The sequence below is a fragment of the Carassius gibelio genome, chromosome B20, assembly GCF_023724105.1.
Source record: "Carassius gibelio isolate Cgi1373 ecotype wild population from Czech Republic chromosome B20, carGib1.2-hapl.c, whole genome shotgun sequence".
Taxonomy (NCBI): domain Eukaryota; kingdom Metazoa; phylum Chordata; class Actinopteri; order Cypriniformes; family Cyprinidae; genus Carassius; species Carassius gibelio.
In genome coordinates, this window is record NC_068415.1 from 11952259 (window position 1) to 11979183 (window position 26925).

Consider the following 26925-nt stretch of genomic DNA (forward strand, 5'->3'; position numbering starts at 1 on the left):
TTAAAGGCTGATAGTTTATACATAGTCAACCATGTCAGGGTTGTAAGGTCAATCAGCACTTGGTACAAAAGTTTTTGCGCCCCTTTGACCTGTCTTGAGCGTGGTTGTGATGAGTTGTGCCACACTAATGCTTCGCCACATCAATCTGTGTTGTCGGACTGAACATTTCCCTTTTTTTTTTGTTTAGATAAAGTCTTAAATTTTCCTTTTAGAGGACTTAAAAAGGTCTTAAAAGTCATTAAATTTGCTGTTAAAAAATGTGAAGATACCCTGTAATAGAGCCTAGCGGTTTATAAGCCTTACAGAGAGAATGTTGTTCTTTTTTTAAATTGGCTAGAACAGTTGGTTGGTTAGTTAGTTAGTAACTTATGAATAAATAATAACTTTTTTGTGGCTTTTTTTTAATTAAAGAAAAGCACTTAAGCATCTCAAGGCACAATACAAGTAACAATCTGTTATAGAATTAAGAACGTGGTGAAAGAAAACACACAAATACGAAACAATGATAAACATATAGCCACAATAATATAAGCATACAAATAAACATCTAAACAAGCAAGAAGAATAACAAAACCATAAAAGAAAAAAAAAAAAAACGCAAAACAAATTTTTCCCAAAATCAGCTTTTTTAAAGAATTCCAGAGATGAAGACTTAATAAAAAGATCGGATTTCATTCGAATTCCAAATTCCACGTTTCAAAAAGCCATTGACGATAAGTTGGAGGAGATGGCAATAATTAATAACTTTTAAATTCTGTTCTTATGCACTTTTTCATCCATCCTTCACAAAAATATCAAGCAGCTGTTTTCAGCATTTTTTTATTTAGCACCAAGACAGCATATTAGAATGATTTCTGAAGGATTATGTGGCATCTGAAATTTCAGCTTTTCCATCACATCGTCTTTACCTTGAGGCCTGCATGTTTTAAAAGCATGTATTGGAGTGCATTCCAGTTCTGCATGGCCACACCCCCTTGGTTACTGTTGCTAGGTATGACAAGCGATCTCCAATTAGGGAATTTCTACTTGAGTTGCTAACAAACACTGAAAGAGAAGCAATCAAATTGAGTGAATTACTGCAGGATTTTATAATATCATCTGTATTGACTATACATTAATGTTTATATTAGAGCATACAAAACATTTGAATCACATTAATTAAATATGATATTCTGATTAATAAAATACATTGCATATGTGAGCATTTACAAATTCAAATTATCTTTGAACACAAGAACGTGTGTTACAAGGAGTATACAGTATAAAATATGTGTAATAATGTGTAATGAAACGTATAATAAGCTAGAATTCAAATCAAATTAATTAAATGAAATTCTGATTAATAAAATGAAAAAAATTAGTTGCATATGTAAGCATTATCTGAGAAAAGCCTAAAAATAAAGCACATTATCTTTGAACACAAGAATGTTTTTTATGGACCATATATGGATGAAATAAATAAAACCATAAAAATGTGTAATAAAATATATATTAATAAAATATTATATGAACAATAAGTGTTTTAGTGTAGCTGACGTAGGATTTCTTATTTTTAATAATGTTTTAAATCATATTGTAATGTTAAGTTTTTCATTTTAAAGATTTTGTAAATAGTAATTGGTATTAAGTAATTTAATAATATTTTTTAATAATTTTTCAGTTTCATTTATTTTAGTTAAACTATATAAAAATGAGATGTTGCCTTGGCAACTAGCTGAAATATATTTGTTTATATTTTATTTCAGGAAATGTATATAGAAAATGTCTATTTTATTTCAAGTGAATGTTTTTATGGTTTTAGTTCTAGTTTATAGTAAACAATCTCAGTTTCTGTGGCTCAGTGGTAGAGCATTGCAAAGAGGTCATGGGCTCAATTCCCAGGGTCCCAGGGAACACACATACTGGTAAAAAAAAAAAAATGTATTGCCTGAATGCACTATCATTTTGTCGCTTTGGATTAAAGCGTCTGCTAAATGTAAATGTAACAATAAAAAACCCATATCTTTTAAAAAAGGTAGCTTTATTTTACAGTCCTGTTCCACATGTACGTAATATGCACTTATTAAAAACAACTAAGCACCAACTCTGAACCTACCCCTAAACCTAACCTTAACCCACATACAGTAGTTTACATACACTGCCCATTTCTTTCTTAAGTAAGTTCATTGCAAGTACACATACTGTTAAATAAAGTGCAACCAAAAAAAATAAATGTTGTCAACCCTAAACTTTTGAACACAAGTGTAAATAGCTGAATTCACCTTTAAGAAAATGTCAAGTGCTCTTCATTGCCACTAACTGCCTGATTGATGTGGCAGGGGCTGTTCAGAACTGCACCGCATGCCAGTCGTTGAATACAAAGGCAGCAATGAGAGCGGCTCGTTTGAGTACAAGTTTCCTTTCCGGAGTAATAACAACAAATGGCAGCGCACCTCATCCAGCCCACAGCAGTCCCTCACTGCCTCACCTCAGAGTCACAGTGGAACCCCGAACCGTGCTGTCAGCCTGGGGGCCAGCATGGGCAAGACCCTCTCTGCAGAGCGGCCCGAAAGAGCTGCCGCCATCCCCCGCAGCGTGTCCAGTGACGGCCGACCTCTGGACTCTAAAAGGTGCGTTCGATGGTTACCTGTATGTAGCGGAGCTTTCATTAAGTTGCACTTCCCCTTCATTTTTTTTTTTTTTTGCTTGTTCTTCCTGTCTCTCGTGTTTATCTGTATTTGTGTGTATCGCTCTTTCTCTACCTCTCCCAGGATGTCTCCAGGTTCTGAGAACTATGCCCTGACCTCCTCTCTCATGTTGGGTCGCTCGCCGCACAACCGCAGTTCCCCCAGTAACCTCTCCTGCTCCAGTGACACGGGCTCAGGCAGCTCTGCTCACTGGAGACAGAAGTCCATGCCGGAGGGGTGAGGATCTACAAAACACCACCTCTTACTGTCTACCTCCTCTTTGTCTTTGGTTTCTTTTAAGCTCTTTACCGTCTATCCCTTAATCACCCAGTCATTTCACCGCTTCATCTATTCAAACTTTCACACAGCGTTGTTTATAACAAGATGGCTGTGGCATCGACCGCAAAATGATGCAAGCGATTGACAGCATATGCTTGTTTATGTTTCCGTTATAGATTTGCGCACAACAGGCACTCTCCTCTCCCAGCAGAGCGGCAAATGGGGGCAGAGGATGGAAGCAGCAGCAAGTCGACACCCAGCTGGCCCAGAGTAGAAGACGGCTCTGACAGACCACCATCAGGTCAGACCTCACTCTATCAGTGATGAATTATTAAAGGGAAGGGGGATACATGTAAGGTGTCTGGAAGTGAGAGGGGAAAAGATCATTGAAAAAGGCTGCTGGAAAAAAATGAATGAGCTAAACAAAACAGTTAACTGAATGAAAGACTGAAATGAACAATGGACTGGCAGTGAAACACATGATGACAGAAAGAGTACTGTTGATGTATTACTGGTTTCTGAGGCTTTTAGTGGTGGATGTTTAAATGATGTGTGATTATAGACTTTGCTGCTAGACTCATCAAAGCATGACGCCATTCATAAACCCTCATAAAACAAAATAAAAATTCTGCTTTATTTAACAGTAACACCACATCCTCTAAGCTGATTTAAAGCATTTCTTAAATCAGATGCTTTTATAATAAAAATATTACCTTTCTTCAATGCAGATTTGGTTTGGACTGGTTACCCTTCTGATTCATAAGTTTTTGATTTCAGATTATTCAATTCTGATTCATATTTCAGTTATAATGTCTATTTTGCTTACATTTGAAATATGCTCTCAGCTAATGATGTAAATTATACTTGAAACTTAAAAAAAAACTGAATTTGTACCTTTAGAAAAAAAGTTATTTAAAAAATTCACACAAAGGAAGTTTAGTTAGTATTTATATAACCGATATAATCAACTTGCTCACACCTTTTTTGCTGTGTTTACTTTAGTAGTGTTTGTATACTATTGTAGATTTTATAAATATTTTGAATTGGCTTATTTTTTTATTTTTAGCTTTTATTTTAGTTTTAGTTAAGTTTAAATTGTGTTATAAATGCTTTTGTTAGTTTATTAGTTTATATGAAATATTTATTGTTTATTTTTTTTTCAACTTCGTTCAAAATTCTGATACGTATTTTTAGTAGTAGTTTACCTATTTTTAGTAGTTTAGTAGATGCTACAGACATGGTTCCTCAAATCATGATGTTACTTTTCGAAAGAGCCCATGCTTACTTTACCTAGTCAATGATAAAATAGGCAAAAGGAAAAAAACAGATCCCATTTACTTGCATTGTTGGAAGGATGTGAGGATCAGGATATCAAAGAGACTTGAGGGCAGACTCTTTTGACCACTCAGAACTCCTTAGCAACCGCATAGCAATGTCCTAGCAACCACCCACGACACCTTAGCATAGTAGCGGCCATGCAAGCAAGCGCCACTCAAAATCACTTAAAGATATGTAAAAACCTGGTCAGTCTTCTCAAGTGCTTTCGTTAGAAAACGGTGAAAGTTACGCAGTGCTTTAACCCAACACATTTAACACATTACTCTTTAAAACAGACATGCTAGCATGAAAACCAATGCACTGGAATGTATCGTCTGAGGGTCCTTGTTGCCTTGCTGTAGGCTATATGGTTTCCACCTGGCCTTGACGGCTTCCTTTTTTTTGGGCCACACTTGTTTTTGACAGCAGGTCGGCTCCGTTCAGTCTTCTCGCCCTTCTAACACACAGCCGATCATCTGATCCTTCCCTCCCCCTGAATACCTCTCTCTTGTATAACCGTGGTCAACCTTAGAGTGCTCAATAGATTAAGCATAGCCTTTGAAAGTATGCGGTGTCCAGTGAAAGTCAGCAAGCATAAACGGTGTCTCTGAACAGCAGGCTGTGTATGGGTTCAAGCGAAGACAGAAATATGCCCTCTTTCCTGCTGGTACGGTTGTGTAAGCAATGCTTTGTGTGCCTCTAGCACCCCCCACCACCACCACCACCACTTCACTCTTCAAGGTCCAAGTGTGCTGTGACTCACACTGCCACCCCCTTTCTGCGTACTTTCTCCATTCCTCTGCTTCTCCACATGTCTCCTGTTTTTGACAGGAATATCTGCAGGACTTGCAAGCACTCTTGTTGCCTCCACTGTGTCTGTCTCTCACTTTCTGTCTCGGTTTATGTCCCCTCTTTTGTATATTTCTCCAAAGCCATCGTACTGTTTTCAGCTTCTCTGTCTGTTGTGGTCAAGCGGCCCACCTCCCTATTTTGACCTGTCTTAGCACCGCTATGTGACCTCTCGGATACCAGGATGGTAATAGTAGAGTCCGGCCCACACAAAACACATCTAAGTCGTTCGGCCCAGTCTACTACATGACCCATGCTGTAAATGTTACTGTAACCTAGAATTATACACCACTCTCATGATTGCAGCCGACTGTTCGGAGCATGAGAGGTCAGTTGGCAAATGCTGATCTATGTCAATTTGGTCTTTTTGGGTTGGCTTTGAACCTCAAGAACCTTAAAGGGATAGTTCGCCCAAAAATGAAAATTGTCATTAATTACTCATCCTCATGATGTTCCAAACCCGTAAGACTTTCGGAACACAAATTAAGATGAGAAATCTGAGAGCTTTCTAATCCTGCACAGACAGCAATGCAACGACATGTTCAATAACAGAAAAGCTCATAAGGACATCCTTAAAATTGTCAATGTGACAGAAGTTGTTAAAACTTAAATGTTATGAAGCTATGATAATACTTTTTGTGCACAAAGAAAAAGTATTCTTGTAGCTTTATACAGTTACTACGGAACCACTGATGGCAAATGGACTATTTTAATGTTACTACTTTTTGGGCGTTGAACATGTCAGTTGCATTGCTGTCTGTGCAGGTTCAGAAAGCTCTCAGATTTCTTCAAAAATATCTTAATTTGTGTTCCAAAGATGAACAAAGGTCTTGTGGGTTTGGAATGACATGGGGTGAGTAATTAATGACCGAATTTTCATTTTTGGGTGAACTATCCCTTTAAGCTCTTCTTGAAACACAAAGAAAATTCCAAAATTAAAAATAAATATTTTACATTTTACATAGTTATTTATCTATATAATTTTCCATAATCTTAAGAATGTAAAATAAATAACTACTGATGAATAAATAATGCAGAAATTGTTATTAGAGGAAGGCAAATTTAAGGTGAAAAACAAAAAGAAGAGGGAGGAAGGTGAACAGTGAACCATAACAGTCAGAGAAGCTAAAAACAATAAGATGGTTTCAGAGAAATATACAAAAGAGGGGACCGTAACAGAGACAGAAAGTGAAAACATTTTTTGAGATCTGTTCTGTTGTTGACCGTGTCTGGAAGCCTGGAAGGCATGTGACGAAATCATGAGGCATACAAGGGCTACTTTTAGGAATTTTTGGCAGATTTCTGACATTTTGTGTTGCTCATTGACGAGTTATACTTTTCCCAGTAACTTCTAGAAACTTTTCCTGAAGTGATGTTCCATTTTTCTTAAGCACGTTAGCACAGAGTTGTTTATTCAGGAATGGATTAAAGAGGGATTTTGTCTTTAAAAGATTGTGGTTTGTACAAACTGAGTTTGATATTGTTCTGAAAAACAAACAAAAATCTGCTTTGAATCGCTGAAGGGAGGTAGAGACAGGAAGTGGGGTGTCAAGCGGGGAAGGAAAGCCTTTTCCTAAAGCTCGAAAGGAATTGCCCCCCTCTGACAAAGTGCAGTGGCTCATTCTTGTAGAAGGAAATGATGTTTTTACAAATGTATGTCCAGAAGTCTACTCGATTATGCCTTATAGTCTGTATAATCAGCCTGGGTGAACTGTGACGCACAAAATGTCTGATGTTTGAGGATCATTTCAAGTCTGTATCTTTTCTGACGTGCTGCTTCCTCTCTATCCATCCCCCTCCCCCTCATGAAGTCTGTCTGCTTTAATTGCTCGTAACATCTATTTTTCTTATGCTGGCCATTATGTAACGGGCAACAAATACACAATAATTTAATTTACACTCAATTGTAATAAAACCTGTAATAAAATCAGCCAAGACTGATTTTTTTATTGAATTATGTTTTAATGTGTGCATGTATGCATTGCGTGTGCGTGCACACATGCCTGTGTATTTCAGGTTTTATGACATTGCTCATCTAAATGAGTCTCAAGTGTGTCCGTTTCCTCTGTTGTTGGGCCTTCAATTCATTTCAATATTTTCAGTATTCAGTATCCAGGAGTGTTTTTTTCTATTCAGTACCATCTAATGTCCTGTTTTCCAATGCACTCTTATCTCTTACGCTCTGTAGATGCTCCAGTCACTAAGTCTAGCTCGTCCTACTCAGGCGGCCCACGCATCCAGAGACAGGAACAGGTTATTCACCTTTCACCCAAGAAGGGCAGCCAGGTAGGTTCTCGACTGCTGCATATAACCGCTCTTAAAAATAAAGCCACATGGTATCTCTTCACTAAAGGAGCTTTAAGTGCACTATACAATATCACAAACATTAGTTTGTAAACACTAAGCTAATATGTCAGTCAGTAATCAGTCAGTCACCTTAGCAGCTAAATCAGCTGTATATACATTATAGTTTGGGGTCAGTAAGATTTTTTTTTTTTACATTTTATAGAAATATATTTATATATATTTACATATATTTATATAATACTAAAAACATATATTTTTGTTGGTCGACTTATATTCTGCTCTGGCATTGTGATGGGCAACCTAATTTGCTTTGTTGTAGCTCCTTCTGAATAAATGGCCTTTTCTTCCAGTCTGAAGGTCCGTACTCCCACTCCAGCAGTAATACGCTCTCCAGCACTGCGTCTAGTGGGGGTCACAGCGATGACAAGTGGTATGATCTGGGCAGTGGAGGGATGGGAGAGCAGCCGGACTCTGAGCCGAACGGTCTGGGTGGTGGTGGCTACCTGCAGGGCGCTTCAGCCGACAGTGGCATCGATGCTACATCATACGGCCCCACCCATGGCAGTTCCAGCTCTCTGCTGGCTGTGGGAGCTGCTGGTGCAAGAGAAAGAGCCCCCTCACCTTGGCACAGCCCCACAGAAGGGGGCCGGAGGGTGCTTGAGAGGTCCCCTCCTGTTGCTGAGTCCCCAGTGTCCCCTGCAGATGGGCCGCCTACAACCCGAAGCCCGCCGACCCATCTACTGGTCCGGGATGGCAGCTCCTACAGTCTGAGTGATATGGCCTCTTACTCTAGGTATGCTTTTAGCCATGGGATTTTTTTTATTTCGACAACCTAGCAAATAATCAAATGCAAATACAAACTATTTTTTGATATACTGTATCAAATGTTTGTACTAGTAATATTTTGGCAAATATGATGCTATAAAGTATGTGCGATTATCATTTCTGAGATAGTTTAGACGTTTTTTCCCCTGATCTGGCTCTTCCTCAGCACACGCCACTCTGTCAGCCCTGCAGTCCTGAGCTCCAGCCACAGCTCCCCACGTGAAGAGTCTTCTTCAGCCACCTCCCCCTCCTCCTCCTCCTCCCAGAGCTCGGTGTCACCTGGTCCTAAGAGTTTCTATCCGCGCCAGGGGGCCACTAGCAAATACCTGATCGGCTGGAGGAAACCAGGCAGCACCATCAACTCTGTGGACTTTGGGGACACACGCAAGTAAGTGAAGGAGCTCGGCTGTGGGGATGATGGATGGCTGAAAGATGTGTGACTGGATTATTAAGGTGTGAAGATGTACAAAAACATACACACAGGGAAACGGTCACAAGTTCAAGTTCATAAATCATGGACTAGCTGCAGTGCTGTTGGATCAAACTGTCACAAGTTGTTTTATAGATAGTTAAGTTTGATCTAGTTGTTTTTGCTCTCTCTGACCTTCCTTTTCGGTGGCAATAAATGTGTGAACTTTTTGTCCAAAAAAAATTCTGGCTTTTGTTTTTCTCGGTGACTCGTGTTGTTTTTTGTTTTTAACCAATGCATGACTGCCCCCTTCTGGAGAAGAAGCATAATAACAGTGAAATGAAATCTGTGCAATCCTGTAAAAATGGAAATTATTAGCTTAAAATGACCAATGAATGTTTTCATTCAAAATCTTGATGTTTTTTTCTCTAGAAGACCACAGGGTGAGGGATCAGACCCAGGGTCTTCTCAATCCAGGCCCTCTCTTAGGGATCTGCACTCTCCTCAAGCCATGTGCAAGTCTACAGTAGATGAAGATCTGAAGAAACTTGTCACGCCAGAAAGTCCCCCATCCAAGCAGCACAAGGACAAGGTACGTCAACTGAAAAAACTACATTACATCAGTCTGCTCCATTTTTGAGTAAGGTTGGCCAATCACATGGTTTACCCCTTGGATTAGGGCTAAGCTATTTAAAAATAATCAAAATCATGATATAGCTTAATAAACTGAAAGGACTGCTTTGAGTTTGCATTATTTATAATGTGCATCTGAAAACCTGACATGCCAAACATTTCACCCAATTTTTAACAAGCATGTATAAATACATTTTTTTATATGCAGTACTTTACAAATACAAGCTTTTCTGAAGATCCAGTATATAGATCCAGTTGTTTTTATCACTTTTTAATTGTAGATTTTATCAGAGAAAATGTAGTTATCAAAAATGAGGATTAAGGCTTGTTCACACAGAGGAAGGTAACAATAATGTTTCCAATAATGATAAAGATATAATTTTAAAAATAATTCAAAATTTAAAAGTCCACATCACGACTATAATAATAATGGCTAGAGCTGCATGATTAAGCTTTAAAAAAAAAACACAATGTCGATTCAAATACCCACACAATCTAATTTCTATATGACAACGATTTGCTTGTGTCTGTTAAACCTTTGGAAAAAAACATACTGGAACATTCAAATCTGCTGCTGACACAGAGTGCAGACATGTTTAGGTATGAAACACAGTCTTTGAAACTACAATGTATTAGTTCTGTAATACAGTCACCCATATGATCACAGAAATACAGGAATATATGTTTTTAGTTCGGATACAAACATTGATGTCTATGATAGCAAGCAATATTGAGCAAATGATCTTCTGGAAATAACTGGCACTTCAAATAAAGTTTGTGTCGATTACATTTTCAATTGACTGTTATAAAAAGTATTTGTAATTTAATCATTCATTCAAGAAATTTGTTCAAAAACACTGATTCATCCATTCATTAAACGAGTGAAGTATTTGAATGAGTCATTATTGAATCATTCATTTAAACCACTTTTTTAAAAATTGGTTTATAAAAAATATAATTACAAATGTGTGTGTATATATATATATATATATATATATATATATATATATATATATACAGTATTGTTCAAAATAATAGCAGTACAATGTGACTAACCAGAATAATCAAGGTTTTTCGTATATTTTTTTATTGCTACGTGGCAAACAAGTTACCAGTAGGTTCAGTAGATTCTTAGAAAACAAATGAGACCCAGCATTCATGATATGCACGCTCTTAAGGCTGTGCAATTGGGCAATTAGTTGAATTAGTTGAAAGGGGTGTGTTCAAAAAAATAGCAGTGTGGCATTCAATCACTGAGGTCATCAATTTTGTGAAGAAACAGGTGTGAATCAGGTGGCCCCTATTTAAGGATGAAGCCAACACTTGTTGAACATGCATTTGAAAGCTGAGGAAAATGGGTCGTTCAAGACATTGTTCAGAAGAACAGCGTACTTTGATTAAAAAGTTGATTAGAGAGGGGAAAACCTATAAAGAGGTGCAAAAAATGATAGGCTGTTCAGCTAAAATGATCTCCAATGCCTTAAAATGGAGAGCAAAACCAGAGAGACGTGGAAGAAAATGGAAGACAACCATCAAAATGGATAGAAGAATAACCAGAATGGCAAAGGCTCAGCCAATGATCACCTCCAGGATGATCAAAGACAGTCTGGAGTTACCTGTAAGTACTGTGACAGTTAGAAGACGTCTGTGTGAAGCTAATCTATTTTCAAGAATCCCCCGCAAAGTCCCTCTGTTAAAAAAAAGGCATGTGCAGAAGAGGTTACAATTTGCCAAAGAACACATCAACTGGCCTAAAGAGAAATGGAGGAACATTTTGTGGACTGATGAGAGTAAAATTGTTCTTTTTGGGTCCAAGGGCCATAGGCAGTTTGTGAGACGACCCCCAAACTCTGAATTCAAGCCACAGTACACAGTGAAGACAGTGAAGCATGGAGGTGCAAGCATCATGATATGGGCATGTTTCTCCTACTATGGTGTTGGGCCAATTTATCGCATACCAGGGATCATGGATCAGTTTGCATATGTTAAAATACTTGAAGAGGTCACGTTGCCCTATGCTGAAGAGGACATGCCCTTGAAACGGTTGTTTCAACAAGACAATGACCTAAAACACACTAGTAAACGGGCAAAGTCTTGGTTCCAAACCAACAAAATTAATGTTATGGAGTGGCCAGCCCAATCTCCAGACCTTAATCCAATTGAGAACTTGTGGGGTGATATCAAAAATGCTGTTTCTGAAGCAAAACCAAGAAATGTGAATGAATTGTGGAATGTTGTTAAAGAATCATGGAGTGGAATAACAGCTGAGAGGTGCCACAAGTTGGTTGACTCCATGCCACACAGATGTCAAGCAGTTTTAAAAAACTGTGGTCATACAACTAAATATTAGTTTAGTGATTCACAGGATTGCTAAATCCCAGAAAAAAAAAAATGTTTGTACAAAATAGTTTTGAGTTTGTACAGTCAAAGGTAGACACTGCTATTTTTTTGAACACACCCCTTTCAACTAATTGCCCAATTGCACAGCCTTAAGAGCGTGTATATCATGAATGCTGGGTCTTGTTTGTTTTCTGACAATCTACTGAACCTACTGGTAACTTGTTTGCCACGTAGCAATAAAAAATATACTAAAAACCTTGATTATTCTGGTTAGTCACATTGTACTGCTATTATTTTGAACAATACTGTATATATATATATATATATATATATATATATATATATATATATATATATATATATATATATATATATATAATAACATTTAAATAGACTGCAGCAATTAATGTTTTGTCACAAATTATTTTGTTTAATACAGAATCATGGGAGAATCGTGATCTCTATTTGAGACAAATATTGTGATTCCCAATTTATACAGAACTGTGCAGCTCTAATAACAGCACATAAGAACCGCTTTAAAAATTTATTTTTTTCCAGCTGATGAACGTTAACATTGAAAGACACACACATGATAAGAATCTATGCATTAAAGAGCTCACGAATTGAAAGCAGCAGACAACAAATCTACAGCACATGTTTAGAATAAACAGAATGGTTTTGTACTTCAGCATGGATGCTAACATGGTTATCGTTATTGTTCTTGGTGTGAATGGTAGCAGAGGGTCAGTGACATCAATCATACATACATCCCTTCTCTTTCCTGCAGTCCTCCTTATGTCCAGCGAGCTCAGGGCGGCGTTCTCTGCACCGCACCCTGTCAGATGAGAGTATATACAGAGGCCAGCGGCTGCCGTCTCTGGGAGATTCAGTTCTGGAGCAGGCTCTGGCCAGCGATGTGCTCTTCAGCTGCTCTACCCTTCCACGGTCGCCGACCACCCGTGGCGCCCCACTACGCAGACCTTCCTACAAATTGGGCATCAAGATGCATGGTGAGAAACCTGTCATGATTAGGTCAGAGTGCTGTTACAGTCTAGCACAATCTATAGAGATGTCATGAAAATGCAAAATATCATGGAACAAATCTTTTAAGCCTGAAGTCATCAACAGGGGGTCCGAGACATCACTGCAGGAGCTCCACCAATTATTGTTTGATCTCAAAACAAACTCTTGAGGAAAAATTGAGACATATTGCAACTTCAAAACTAAAATTCAGCTAAATGTTTCATTGTCTGGGAAGTTTATTACTTTTTTACTTTGTAACATAAGCTATGAAAGTGCATTGCATTGTAGTTCCATTAATTAAAGTTGGTGCTCCCCTAGATTTCCCTAAAGTGCAAAATCACACACATGTGCACATACACCCCACCTCATGTTTTCTCATTGGCTGTGTTAGGTGACCTCTCAGCGTCTGACACCTCTCTAGCAGACCTGCACGAGCGACAGAGGCCACCTCCTCCTGAACTGGGTCTCATGCCCCTCCCGGACACAGACACAGACAGCGGCCTGGACTGGACCCACCTCGTGGATGTTGCCAATGCTTTCGAGGGTGAGAGAAGACCACAGCGCAGTGAGCACATTTCTCTTCTCTTTATCTCTCCTCCTCAGCTATGTCACAGCTTTGCACAATCCACCTGTCCATCTTACTCACGTCATTTCAAACCTGTAAGACCAGGTTCTTCAGAACGCAAATTAAAATGTTTTTGGTGAAATCTGAGAGCTTTCTAAACCTCCAGCAATGCACCTGACATGGCAAAAGCCCTATCTTCCAAAGCCCAGCAAGTTAGTAAGGACAGTGGTCCAACCATAATGCTATGAAGCTACAAGAATATTGAATATTCTTTTCTGCACAGAGAAAACAAAAATAACTTTATTCAGACATTTCTTCTCTTCTGGGTCAGTCTCAACTGCCATCCAGGAAAAGTACCATGATGTATGCATACACATTCCTCTGATTGTAAACTCTTGTGAGTGGTGGCAGATACCGACTGATTTTAATGATGTCTTTACTACCTTTCTGGGCTTTGAACATTTTATTTGCGTTGCTGTCTATGCAGAGTCAGAAAGCTCTCGGCTTTTATCATAAATATCTTAATTTGTGTTCTGGAGATGAACAAAGGTCTTATGTGTTTGGAACGACATGAGGGTGAGTAATTAATGACAGAATAACAATTTTGGGGTAAACTATCCCTTTAAAGCTACAATGTGTAACTTTAGATTCATAAAAGCATAGACTATTTGATTCCAAAGATGTAAATATTGCCGTCATTACCAGCACAAAATATGATCAAACACCACCCATAATTTAACATTTGGAGGGAAAGGTGCTTGTGATAAGAATGCTCATAATAAAATGAGAAAATGCTCCTGTGACTGTAAAATTGAACAGCCTAATGAGAGTGCGAAAAGTGTTTTAAGTGAGTTTAATAACAGATCACAAAGCCAAAAGTTCAGGATTTATCCATTTTGACATAGCATGATTTGCTGAAACGTAAGGATTTAGAATAATGAGTGAAGTGCTGTTATATTAATGGAAATGTCCCCTGAGGACTTGCACTGATGGACAGATGTGAAATTTTGTCTTGGAATGTGCGTCTGTGTTAAGCTCGAGGTGCTGCTTTATCATTTGCCTAATGCTGCCTTCACAGTTAGATTAATGCTCTGCTTGTCATCACATCATCATCATCATCATCTCTCTCTCTCAACTCCATCACACTCTTCTTCCATTCCCCTTTCAGTGCAGAGAGGCTTTATGTTTAGTTCTCAAGACGTCAGTCAGAGAGGAGAGACTTCGCTCAGTCCTCAGCATCTAGAGCTGCAGCCAGTGCCGCACACCAGACTCTCCCCCAGGTACATCCACCATCCATTGCCTAATTCTAATTTTATGTATGGATGTGCTTTTTTTTTGGTAGTTTCTTGCACGTCGTTCATTTTTTGTCCAAACTCTGGTTCTTCTGTTAGTGAGGGCCCTTCAAGCTACAGTGGGAAGGTTTCTCAGCTGGAAGCTTTGGTGAAGATGTTGCAGGAGGACTTGAAGAAAGTGAGGAGAACCTCTTTGACGTTTACAACCCTAGTGATTCTGTTGTAAACAAAATCTAAAGTTAGTGTATTCACTCTCACAATTGTCATTCTCTCACTCTGTTTTCTGTTTGTTCTTAAGGAGAGGGAAGAGAAACTGAAACTGCAGGCACAAATGAAGAGGCTTTGGGAGGACAATCAGAGGCTGCAAGAAGAGTCTCAAAGCTCCGCTGCCAAGCTCAAGAAGTTCACGGAGTGGGTCTTTAACACCATCGATCTGAACTGAGCCATCTTGCAGAAGACAGGCAAGATCAAAAGACTTCTCGAGGACCAGACAGACGTGGGAGAGACTTTTACTCCCATGTGAGACCGGACTGAGAATTGTCCATTCACAATTCAACATAATTTGATGTTCACATTAGCATTCCTCTACAGACAGTGGTGATAATGATCAACTCTCACATGGCTCAAAGTCAGGGGAGGGCAAAAATACTAACCTTCAGCCCTTTCCTGTGATGACTTCTCCTCTGTAGATCCCCCGGGACGTCATTAGAAGTGCCCACAGGAGTAACTAGTAACTAGCTGTGATGCCAGCCTCTGCCTCCCAGGCTGTTCCACTCTTGTCCCTCCTGACGTTTGGTTCCAGTCATTTGGACAGTGCTAATCCTGCCCCATGAAGACCCCCTGCCTCAGAGCCAGAGTAGAAGACTCCTTTGCTACACGACCATATTTCCGCATCCAGTCGTACATTTTTGCGGCGTCCTTGTGGTTTTGGAGTTTGTGCTTTTTTTTTTTCTCCAAACTGTAGGAAGCCGTCCGCATGTTCTGGCAAAACCAATCTACAAACTTCATGTGACACCGCCATTTGTTTCAAAAGAAGAAACATCAATTATTATTATTATTATTTTTGAGCCGGCATGAAGTGATTTGCTCATAATGAAATCAAAACTTGTGTTGTGTTGTGATACTTCATCTCATCAACAATTGAAGCAATAGCAGGGAGTCTAAACCCGGACTTTCACATACATAATAACTGTGGCAATATCCTGCCTCGAAGTACATCTCAAGTCTGTGGTACGAACGCTGATGATCCTACAAGTCTTATTTTGGGAACAGTTCAGTTATTTATTCCGTTTGTTTTGAGTAATCAATTGATACTCTATGCGTGCAGTAAAATGGTCATCTGTGAATGTTTATTTCAGAAGGGGATGTCGCTTCATTTGGACTTGGTTTTTATTTTTGGTATTATTATTATTTTTTTTCTAGTAGAGTTCTGCCTGAGCTGCAGTATTTTTTGTTGTTGTCGTTCGAGTTGTGGTGACCTAGTCTGCTATTGTGTTGCTTTAGTGCCATCTAGTGGTAATAAGTGATCATCTCACTTGACTTCAGCTCTAATCTATTCCAGTATGTTTCCACGTTGCCTATACACACCCACAGTGATGGAAAGCTTCCATTCAGACAAGAGATAATGCTATAAAAAGCAGACACGCGGGTATTGGATTCAATATCAGGGATGAGAGGAGGTGCCTTTCTGAGAAAAGGGAAAAAAGGAAAGAGAAAAAAAAAAAAAAACTAGGAGGCATAACAGGAGTCATGAGTTCTCATGAAAAATGCAATGGGCTGCTCACAGGAACTAGCCTCAGAAAGAATGCACTCACACGGAGTCAATTCTCGGGTGCTGTGACCATCATCGCACAACGAGCACTGAACCAGAGGGACGGCTTAGTTAAGAGCCTGGTTCACTGTCTGGGATCAATAATATTGAACAACTGCCCTGTAATCTGTCACCCAGTTATAGTACTTTGCTCTTGTTGTCAGTTCTTCAGTCCCTTGTTTGAACATAGTGGCATTCCCAGAGCAAAAAGGTCAGTCATCACAGACCAAACATCTTGCCCTACTTATATCACTGACCCAAGTAATGTATATTGTATAGCTCTCCGTTTTCTAGTGTGAAGGGCCTGTTTATACTGTGCAGGAAACTCTAGCTGGTTTCTCAGTGTAATGAAGATGGAGTCAATTTCTGGATACTTTAAGTATTGTGCAGAAGATGTGCACAATGGATCCGAAGGCAACTTTGATTTGCGTTTGTGAACAGTGAGCAGCCATAATCGATTCTGTTTTAGGAATCACTCGAAGTGTTTCAGAAAGTGCCTCCCGATGCCAGTAGAGAACGACACACTAAGAATGCCAAACATTTTGCCTCGGTCGAAACTCCCTGTAAACAGGGATGGCCTGCACAACATGGAGAACGACGTGAGATTATTAGTTCCATTTCCAGGTCTTGCTGCCAAAGTCAGGAGGGTGAAACAAGAGCATCAAACTCCCTGGTAACAGAAAACACGATTAGGGAGTTTATTCTCGCATCTCTCCCCTCTTGTTTGGTATTCAATTTTCCAACATTCTCAATCCTTTATCATTTTGAAACACATAAATGTTTTTGTTCAAGGTAAATATTGACTGTGGGAATGTGAATTTTTTTTAATCTTCTCTCTTCTATTTTTGTTCTTAGCTTCTTGAGTTTAATTTCTTTGCACTGTTTTTTTTTTTGTTGTTGTTTCTTTTTGTTTTGTAGAAATCTATCGCGGTGGGTTTATGTACAAGCATAAACATATGGCTTTTGATGTCCTTTCTTGTTCTTACGTATGCAGTCACTTTTGAGAGAGACGAGGCTGGGATGGTGTTCCCTTCCTTGATCTCTTTTATATTGTGTCATTAGACGTTATTCCATATATTCTCCCATCTAAACTTTAAAGAATTGTGTTTTTAATGATGTGCACATTTTAAAAAGGAGCATTACGATTACAAACAAAAAGAACTGTTTACATATATTGTTCTTCTATGTAAAGTGTAGAGGTTTAAAAAAAAAAAAAAAAAGAAAGAAAAGAAAAAATACTTTCCAGTGATTACAGTATTAAGGTTTCATAAATAAATAATAATAAAAAAACTTGATTTGAGGTGCTGTAATTATTCATGAACTGGTCAAAACAAATGGCTCGTGCTTGCCGCCTGCTCTGAGGTGTAATCTGCCATTGCTTTCTGAGCCAATAAATTAATTTAAATGCCATAGTTGAATGTCATTCCATGTCTCCTTGTGTTTATTATTATTGCTGCAATCTGTGCCCTTGTTTTTGTCTTTTTCTCCATCAGTGTTGTGCTTTTGTGGGAGAGGCTGATTTTTGCCACGGTAACGGCGAGGATAATTGCACCTTGCAGTAAGTAATCAGCAAAGCCTGTTGAAGAGCAGGGCTGGATTGCCAAGGGCTCCTCACGTCCCCCTGCTGATCTGCCTCTGATTGTGACGTTAACCCTCCCGTGACTGTGGCCGCGAATCCCATCTAATGTCAATGTGGCAGTGATATAGCTGAATTTGCAGAATTAAGCTGCTTCTCTTTGTGGAATTGCTAATATTAACCCAAAATGAAAAAGAACAGAAAAGGCATCTCTTACCTTTAGCGGCCGATTTTGGCCAGAAGTCTGTGCAGCATTAACTGGCCGAGCTAGGAAAGTCAAATATCCTTGCTGGATTTTCATGCATGTGGTAGAAGACATTTCTGATATATCAGCGAGCAAATGTCAATGGTGTTATTATCTGCCTCAGACTATTGGAAATGGACATGTAGAAGACTTGAGTGCTCAGACCCAGACTGAAGTGGAGTGTCTCTGTTCGGGAACTTAGGTTGAACAGTGCAATGGGGAATTTTTAGTGCACTTGAAATAAACATGTTGTAAAGCAAGAAGTGGGAGCAAAGGGCTTAGAGCTCTTCCCAAGAGTGCTGGCTGTTGCAGATGCTGTCAGAATTATGTGCGGTTGTCAGTAGACTGAGCTCTCCACAATTTGCACTAATCATAGAAAAGAACTAGGAGAGAAATAAGACAAAGAACCAAAGCCATAGAAATACACCCTTCTCACTTTTTCTAATTCTTACAGCTCTTACGGCACCTTAACCTACTAATTTTGCAATCCCAATGTGCATTTGCTCTGCACTACAGTGTTAGTTTTTTTTCTTCTCTTGGTAAAAATGTTACATTTTGTTTATATAAGCCACTGAGTGCATTAAAGTTCTGAAACCTTGTTTTAGTTATTTATTGTCTATTTTTAGACATTGACTATTAATAACATTTACGTTATTAATCGCATATGAATAATATGCATCTAGATGAGGAATCCATAACGTTGATATATGAAACCATTTTTGCTTGTTAATATCTTGCAGTTTTTTAGACAACCTTCTTTATCATTTTGGTCACGAATTTTGTTGCTGGAATTAACATTGTGCACTTGGTTTGATTTTAGCTTAATACTAGACACCTCTTTATTGCTTTGGGCACAGTCAGACTTTAACACTTGACTTTTCTAAGCTACCTGCTCTAATAATTGGCACTTACGCAACATGTGCCCTTTCCTGCAGGTCTCTTTGGTAGGAAAGAACATAAATGCACTGCAAATGTAACACTCTTGCGACATGTTACCTAATGTACATTGGAAAATTACTTTCAAGACAGAAATTTCTCTAGTTCATTGCAAGCAAGGGGAAAACACAGCTTCATCCTGCAGCTTAATGGAAGATTATTTCTTGTCTGTATGAAATGGAAAACAGCTAATTCAGTGAGATGATTGTTTGAATGCATGTGTGTGCGATGCAATTAGACTCCTGCAGATAGGGAAACACCTCTGTGCATTTCTTGCATCTCTCACTATTCTAAATAATTAATCTAAGGAGTGGGTGGGTTTCTGATGCTGACACCGCTATGCACCAATGTCCATTATGACTGTATATGTGTGTACACATGCCTCTCTGAGTGAGTGGTTGACTGAATACATTTGTGATTCAGACATGATGAACAATTACTCCTCCCTAATGGCTTTTGACGGTATTGATTTCACAGAAGCAAGCATTTGAGCATGTACTAATGCCTGTTTGGAGGATTCGTTTTTTGAATCACAGAATGGGGCACGTTTATCATAGCTGAAAACAACCAATTTGTTTGCCACAACATACAGTATATACTTGTGTAAATACACTTGTGCTCAGCAGTGCCACTTTTATTACATCCAGACTAAAACAATGCAGGATGGAGAGCCCCAAAAATAGTGTAAGAGCTGTGTTAACACCTAGGGCTCAGGAAGGGGCTGAGTAGAGTGTGCGATAAAGCACACTTCCTGGCACTGATAAATAGCCTTTTCCTGGCTGTTCTCTGCATAGTAGAGTACTTGCTATTTGGTCAAGGGTTGATAACAAAGGCCCTTGCTAGACTGTAAATGCAATGGTCTTGAGCAACACTGTCTCATATATATATATATATATATATATATATATATATATATATATATGCATGCAACTTACACTAAGTTCCAAGGTGCACTTTTACTTTCTATAAATCCCTCCTTATTGCATCATCTTTTATCAGAAGTTGAAAATGTAACAAAAAGTAAAGAGCAACTCCCAGAACTCCATCAGGATTCCCTGTGGGAATGTCATCTCAGTTGTACCAGAAGGCCAATTAAGAGCCAGTGGGGGGTGGGGGGGGGAAGGGAGTTTGGGTGTGAGAGTGTGCATACGTATGGGATGAAGAACACATGCTGTAGACAAATGAAGTAGCAGATTGCATGAGTGGACCTGCAAGCTTCCTCAAGAACAGGAGCCAAAAGACACTGTGTTCTCTGTGAGGTCTCTGTGGTACAGATGTGTGACATTGATGTGGATGAATTAATAGTGTGCATTTGCAATGCATTTAATAAACATTTCCTTCCATTTTTTTAATCCATCTGATCCTTTTCTCATCAATACATTGGTATTAAATACCCATTTTGCAATGAGCAACGTGTCTGTGTATACAGTATATATATATATATATATATATATATATATATATATATATATATATATATATATATATATATAAAACACTTTTTCAGGCTCCCTGTATCTCCCAGATATGTGATGTATTCTTCTTTTGTTTTAAAGAGGTCATATTTGAGGAATCAGATTTCCCTTGATCTTTTCAGATAAAAGCGCTTGATGTACTATAAAAACTCTAACTTTCAGAATGTTCTACTCTTTCTAGTCCCAGTCAAAAAAGCTTTTATATAGACTTTTCAGCTTGATTAAAGTGACAAAAGTTGGCATCCCACTAGCCATGTTGAAACAGCTCCGTTGTAGTCAAGCATTTTTCTTCCTTTTTGATCAAATCTTGCCCTCTTCAGTCAGGCATGTTACACTCACTGATGAGGATTGACGAAATAAACGGTCTCTTTTCTTTTTCCCCCTATTCCTTTCGTTTCCTGGTCCTGTGAAAAACATCATCTTCCATTGATAGCCATTCAACATTATAGTTGTGTATTCCGATAGAACATCATTTTTAGTAAGATGCATTTAAATTAAATGAAACTCCAGTGCTTGATTTTAAAAGCATAAAATGGACTTGTAAATGTACATTTTTCCTGTATGCTTCCTTTGACGCTATTCTTGCAGTGACATCCCATCAGCATTGCATGACGGCATTCTCCAGCAGCTCCGGATTGATTAGTTAGCTCTCTCCATCTACAGTAGTCAATGTCTGAAGTGGGTCAAAAAAGTTCATAAAAGTTATCCTAACGGCAAGTATGCATTTTGGTTTAAGGGCTACTTTGATGAAAGGTTTTGATCCACTTCAAATTTTGACTTCTTTATTATAATCCTACTATTCCTAAACAACAAAAAATGTGACAAAGTGTGTCCAACCTGGTTGTTTTGGTTATTTCCGAGACTGTTTATCTCTACACATCCTTCTGAAGAAACCCTGATCATTTAAATCTGACACTTACCTGTTTGAGCGGCACCTTTATTTATTTATTTATTTTTTAAATGTCACGTGTTGCTTAGTTTTAGTTTATATTCTTGTGTTTGGCAGAATAAATTACTATCATTTATATGGTCCACTTTTGATGCTATTAAAAACAAAATGTTTTCATGTATTAGTTCTCTGCGATCCAAAGAACTCTAATGCCCTTCATGTTGGGGATACAGCAGTTTATTTATTTATTTTTTCTTAAACCCTAATCCTGACGCCCCACAGTTTGTCTAATTAATTTGAATGTAGCAAGAAATCCCAATGAGAGAAAAACACAGATTAGAGGTGATTACTCCACTGAATGTTTGTTATCGCATGACAGAAAATCAAACTGGTAGGCCTATGCCTGCAAAAGCCTTTTCTCTTAATAAATCAAAACATGTTTCAAAATTGCTTACCAGAAACTACAGAGGGAGACACTCCACCCCCAACCCCCCACCCTCTTTTATCCTCCCTCCCACCCTCTGACACACACACTCACTCACACTCAGTTGCACACATGCCAGGATCCTCGCACTGTACCTGAGCACTCCACTCCACGCAGTGACCACCCACGCTGAGATCCAGAGCGCGCAAGAGACGGGCAGAGTGGAAGGAACCCACTGCTTTCCACATCTGCACAGCTCCTTGGAGTCTCTTCATCATCTTTCCCGCACCAACACCCCATCATCATCATCATCACCACCACAGTCTCTTCAAGCCAGTTAGATCATGAACCTGCTCTTTTTTGGTTGCTAAGGAGGGGAATTCGAGCTCCGTGGAGTGGACGAGGCGGTACTTACTAAGGTAACGCGCTCTTCCAGTCAGTCATCATCAGCTGTTTGTGTGTGACTGTGTGTCACTGTAAACTTGGACCCATGTTCGCTGGCGCTGAATGATCAATTGTCATGTCCAGCGCTGAATTCAAGTGGCTCCCGAAGTGCTGGTGAGTTTGAAGTGAATCATCCTGTCGCCTCGCTCGCGCTTGTCCTGAGGCTGGCGCGTGCCTTCCGTGACGGGTTTTTCTGCCTCCTATATTCTGCATCGCTCTGTGGAGTGCTGTGTGAATTGGGACCGGTGTTCCTTTGGGGATTGCGCTCTGAAAGCAGCTGTTTGTCTTTTTTTTAAATAGCTGCACATGTTTGTAGTGCAATGCGGCGCTGGGAAATCATGCCCACGCGTAAATTAATAACATTTCTACCTTTGGGTTCGCTGGTGTTGATCATAAACAGCTGTTGTGAGCGCGTAATACTCCTCGCGTGGCATAACTGAAAATAAGTCCAAAGATGGTTCGAGCAAATACTTGAGTAACGTTAGGCTTTCTTACGTCTTTTCTAGCGCACTGTGTAGTTTAGTGCAGCCTTTGATGAAGACCAAATGTAGTCTTTTTCGGTTCTTGTTGTGGTAAAAACAGTTTGGAATAAAAAATAAGCAAAAAATAATCGGAAGGTTTTAGGGATGTTTCTAGCGCTGTTATGGCTTATGTAGAGTCCAGGCGTGTCTGTAGTTTTTAATATGTTAAGAAAAAAAATTTTTCAGAGTAGGCTAATGTCTCAAAAACCTCTGTAGGTAGTTAAGACGCTACAATCCCTGTAGTGTAGCCTAACAGTACATGTTCTACTAAAAAGCTGCACATATGTTTGCTATATAGAATGATGTGTAGCTATACCTTATCCATTATGTAAAACTGAAAACTGATCTGTTGTCTTCTCTGCTGACTCCAATTATGAGTGGTCGATAAATCGCTTTCTGAGCAACCTATTAGCGTGGAAAGCTGTATCCCTCGGCGTTCATATCCTGACAACAAGAACTTACAGATTTAAGGTAATTAGTGGTGGAAATAACCAAATTTATTTTCTATGTATAATTTAGTAATTCCGGCACCAACTTTTTTCTGTCATTTAAGTAAATACATTGATTTCTGTCCGTTGGAAAGGGCGCGAATCGCGAGACATAGTTTGTGCATGCGTGGACGATCTTGCTTTCTCCAAAAAAATTAATTAAAAATTATACTGCTGAAACTTTTTATTTCTAGACCTATTTTTTAAATGGATTTTTGCTAAAAAAAAAAAAAAAAAAAAATAATGTTTTCAATATAGAAAGTAACACAATATCCAATAAATACAGTTGTCCCTTTGGTAACATAAAGAAAAATTATAAAACTTGAGTGCATTGGGTGTGCACCCTTACTATTTATTATTATTATTATTATTATCCGCATTAATCCGGGTGATTAAAGCATATTTCTTGATTAATTTTCAGCATGTAGCCTTCTCACACTATAAAATAACTTAGAATAGTACAGATGCACCTTATGAGTGTGAAATTCTATATTTTATAACTTGGTTTACATGAATAATCTGATAGTACTGTATATTCTGAGTCACATAAAGCATGTGTTAACTGAATGGCATTGTGCTTTGAAAATATTCCCCTTTACCCATTTATATCTGATATTTACTGTACGAGTACTTCATATGGTGCTGGAGAACAAGAAAAATCATTCTGGTTCCCATATGTATCATCAGCGTGTTCGAATTGAATGTGTGGAACTGTAAAAGATTTGAGAACTAGGGCAGTCTCCCATGCTGTTCTTACAATGGCCCCACACTTTGAAAAACCCTACTGCGGGACTTTCTTTCCACACTTTTTTTCTTCTCCCCCTTTTTTTTTTTTTTTTTAAGTCAGTTCCCATGTCTCGATAGCTATTTTGAGACACAGTGAAATTTAAGAAAAGCTTTATTTAAAATACTCCCATGTACTTTCTCAAATCTCATGCACACATTCACACAAAGAACTGTATGCTACATATTAATTCATTATCTGGGTGACACTCTGGAATTTATTTGGTTTGACTGATCTCTTTTCTGTTCTGTCCTTTCCCCACAGAGACGGAAAGAGAGAACAAGAGACCAAGCATGGCCCAGGCCTCTCAGGACCAAGGAGCAGTGGGCATAGCCGACCCAGATGAGGATTCACCCAACATGATTGCTTACAGAAAGGTACTGTTGCATTGCCTTTAAATTGTATATGCTTTAGATTTGCGATCTTTAAAGTCTTGTCAGCAAGTTAATGCTTGAAAGAAAAGTAATTTAGTCAGCAAATATATACAATGAGGGTAGGACAGACACACACACACACACACACACACACACAAACAGTCATGAATATTGCTTAGTACTGGATTTGAATTTGAATGAGTTTATTTCACTGTTTGCTTGTGCATTGTCATCCCTTGATATTTATTCAACTTCTTTGTGTATAACATATTTCTTTTCTTCCCTGACCTTCATGGTCTCTTGTGAGTAAAGAGAAGTTGCCTAAATTTGTAAAAGTGTTTGCTTGGAACCATACATAAAACCATGAAGTGTTCCTTTATAATATTATGGCTATGCATTACATATACCATCCGTGGCTCCAGTGGTAAACCACTGCTCCAGCATGTAAAGGTCTAAATGTTTTTTTAGAGAAAGAGACATACATTCACCATGTCAGTTTGCTGTAATCGATCATATGTGTGTTTAAGATGAATTCTGATCCACGATAAGAACATATCTGTCAGGGAGTGATGAATTTCATAATGTTAGCATTCATCAACATCACTATCGTGTCTTTTTTTGCTTGACCAGTTAGCTATGGACCACCCACAAGCAAGTCTTTTATGGAAAACCAAGTGAAGCATATTTGATGCCAAATGATTTGTTTCTATCTGAGTGGAGATAATCAGCACAAGCTGGCGCAAAGATTTTGAGCTCAACTGCCAAATTGCTAGAGAAACATTGTGGTAAAAAGTGCACCTTTAGATTAAGCCAATAAGACACACACTAATTTTATACTAATCACTCTTTGGACACCATTTGCTTTGTATCTTGATTAAATGTTAATTGTGAAAAATCCATGCCGCTAAGAAATATACAGCTGATATTACTACACTACCAGAAATCCTTTTCTCAATGAGATTTGTTTTCCACTTAAAATATCTAAAATTCTATGAAACAAAGCAAATTTACTTTTGAAAGAGAAGCAGGCATAAGATATTAAATCTGAAATATGAGTGTAATATTCACTTGTTTTAGGGATAAATGCCACTGAGGTAAGATAACATATGCTTAACTTCAAGATGTAATCTATGAAAGTCTTAATGTCTTATGCATTGTTGCTTCTAAATTTGTTGTTTTTAGATATTTGTACTGGAGGGCAAGTCACAAAAAACCTTGGTCAAAATAAAAGCATTTCACTGTTCTGTAAATATTTCATGAATATCATTGCAGTTATTACTGTATGTTGATGAATATTATTAAACAAAGTTTGGATGCTTTTATTATTAAAAACGCAAGTGTCAACAGCTTAAAACCCATTTTCAGACTGTACAGTGCTTTAATGTACATCAGTGGATCTTACTACTTCCTGTTATCACATTTGGAGCTCTTAAGATGCGGGTGTGGTTGAAACAAAAGAAAAATGTCTAGTTTTGAACGGTGAAGTCTTGTGGTGAGATCATGAATAAGACATGTTGTACAGTATGTTTTCAAGTACCCTTGCAAGAGTCAAGATATTTATTAAACAGAAAATTTTACACATGCAGGAAAACCTCTTTCTAGAGAAGATATGAAGAGAAAGTCCATCGAATACAGTTGTCAATCGTTTTAGGATTGTGTGGAACTTATATAGGATGGAGAACATTGACTTGCAAAAATAGGATTTCATTGGCTCTGTGATTGATAGATTGCTGTTTCTTTAGTCGCTTACTACCTCACAGGTATGTGAGATAGGCACCAGATGGCTCACAATATGCTCTAGGCACATGGGAGAAATGCCCAGTGCCCCTAGGGCATGAGCATGAGTTCACAGCGAGTGCCATTCTTCTGTGTAGAAACAGACAAATACCCAGTCAAGAGTGATGGCATGGAAGTCTCTCAGGGAAAATGAGTCCACAGACTGTCTCTCTCTTTCTCGCTGTGTGACTCTTAAAAATAAAGGTTCTTTATTGGCATCTGTAGTACCATGAAGAACCTTTAATATCCCTGGAAACTTTTAATTTCAGAAAAAGTTAAATGTTCTCCAAATTGGGTCTTTTAAGAACTGTGTGCACTCTGAAAGGTTCTTTGGGGAACCCAGATTGTTTCTTTTATGGCATTGCTTTAAAAAATCCTTTTATTTTTATTTTTTTAGAGTGAACAGTGATGGCTGACTGCTCTATTGCACACTGTTGCAGTGGATGTTTCGTCTCGGTACACACTTCATCTCAGTTTTGCTCTGCTTTGGGAGGAAAAAACAAGAAGGGATATCGTGTGCATGTGTAAACAGACACAATTAACCTGGATGTGCAGCGAAACAGGACTGACTTTGATGAATTTACCCATTAAGAAGGCATGCAAAGCCCCACGGGGCGAACATCATTACGATGTGCCAGAGATGCAGAGAATGAGGGTGAGACTATGGAAGAGAGTATTC

The 26925-nt window shown here is 38.6% G+C and overlaps 2 protein-coding genes across 11 annotated transcripts in view; both read left to right on the forward strand.

Moving 5' to 3' along the window:
• LOC127983776 (signal-induced proliferation-associated 1-like protein 1) overlaps positions 1 to 17738 on the forward strand; it is a 78270-nt gene extending 60532 nt beyond the window's left edge. For 4 of the 9 annotated variants that reach the window (XM_052586066.1, XM_052586064.1, XM_052586067.1 and 1 more), the window contains 12 exons: positions 2319 to 2609; positions 2751 to 2903; positions 3122 to 3246; positions 7300 to 7397; positions 7769 to 8211; positions 8410 to 8631; positions 9085 to 9244; positions 12413 to 12635; positions 13040 to 13213; positions 14382 to 14493; positions 14605 to 14683; positions 14804 to 17738. In XM_052586066.1, coding sequence (XP_052442026.1) covers positions 2319 to 2609; positions 2751 to 2903; positions 3122 to 3246; positions 7300 to 7397; positions 7769 to 8211; positions 8410 to 8631; positions 9085 to 9244; positions 12413 to 12635; positions 13040 to 13213; positions 14382 to 14493; positions 14605 to 14683; positions 14804 to 14947 — 2224 coding nt within the window. In that variant the 3' untranslated portion in view covers positions 14948 to 17738. The remainder of the gene's footprint in view (positions 1 to 2318; positions 2610 to 2750; positions 2904 to 3121; positions 3247 to 7299; positions 7398 to 7768; positions 8212 to 8409; positions 8632 to 9084; positions 9245 to 12412; positions 12636 to 13039; positions 13214 to 14381; positions 14494 to 14604; positions 14684 to 14803) is intronic. The other 5 variants (XM_052586068.1, XM_052586069.1, XM_052586071.1 and 2 more) reach the window with 4 other exon arrangements.
• A 4250-nt stretch (positions 17739 to 21988) lies between these two features.
• The window catches only part of LOC127984588 (regulator of G-protein signaling 6-like), a 62156-nt gene continuing 57219 nt past the window's right edge, over positions 21989 to 26925 (forward strand). For both annotated transcript variants that reach the window (XM_052587293.1, XM_052587294.1), the window contains exons 1-2: positions 21989 to 22278; positions 24361 to 24473. In XM_052587293.1, the coding sequence (XP_052443253.1) occupies positions 24390 to 24473 (84 nt within the window). In that variant the 5' untranslated portion in view covers positions 21989 to 22278; positions 24361 to 24389. The remainder of the gene's footprint in view (positions 22279 to 24360; positions 24474 to 26925) is intronic.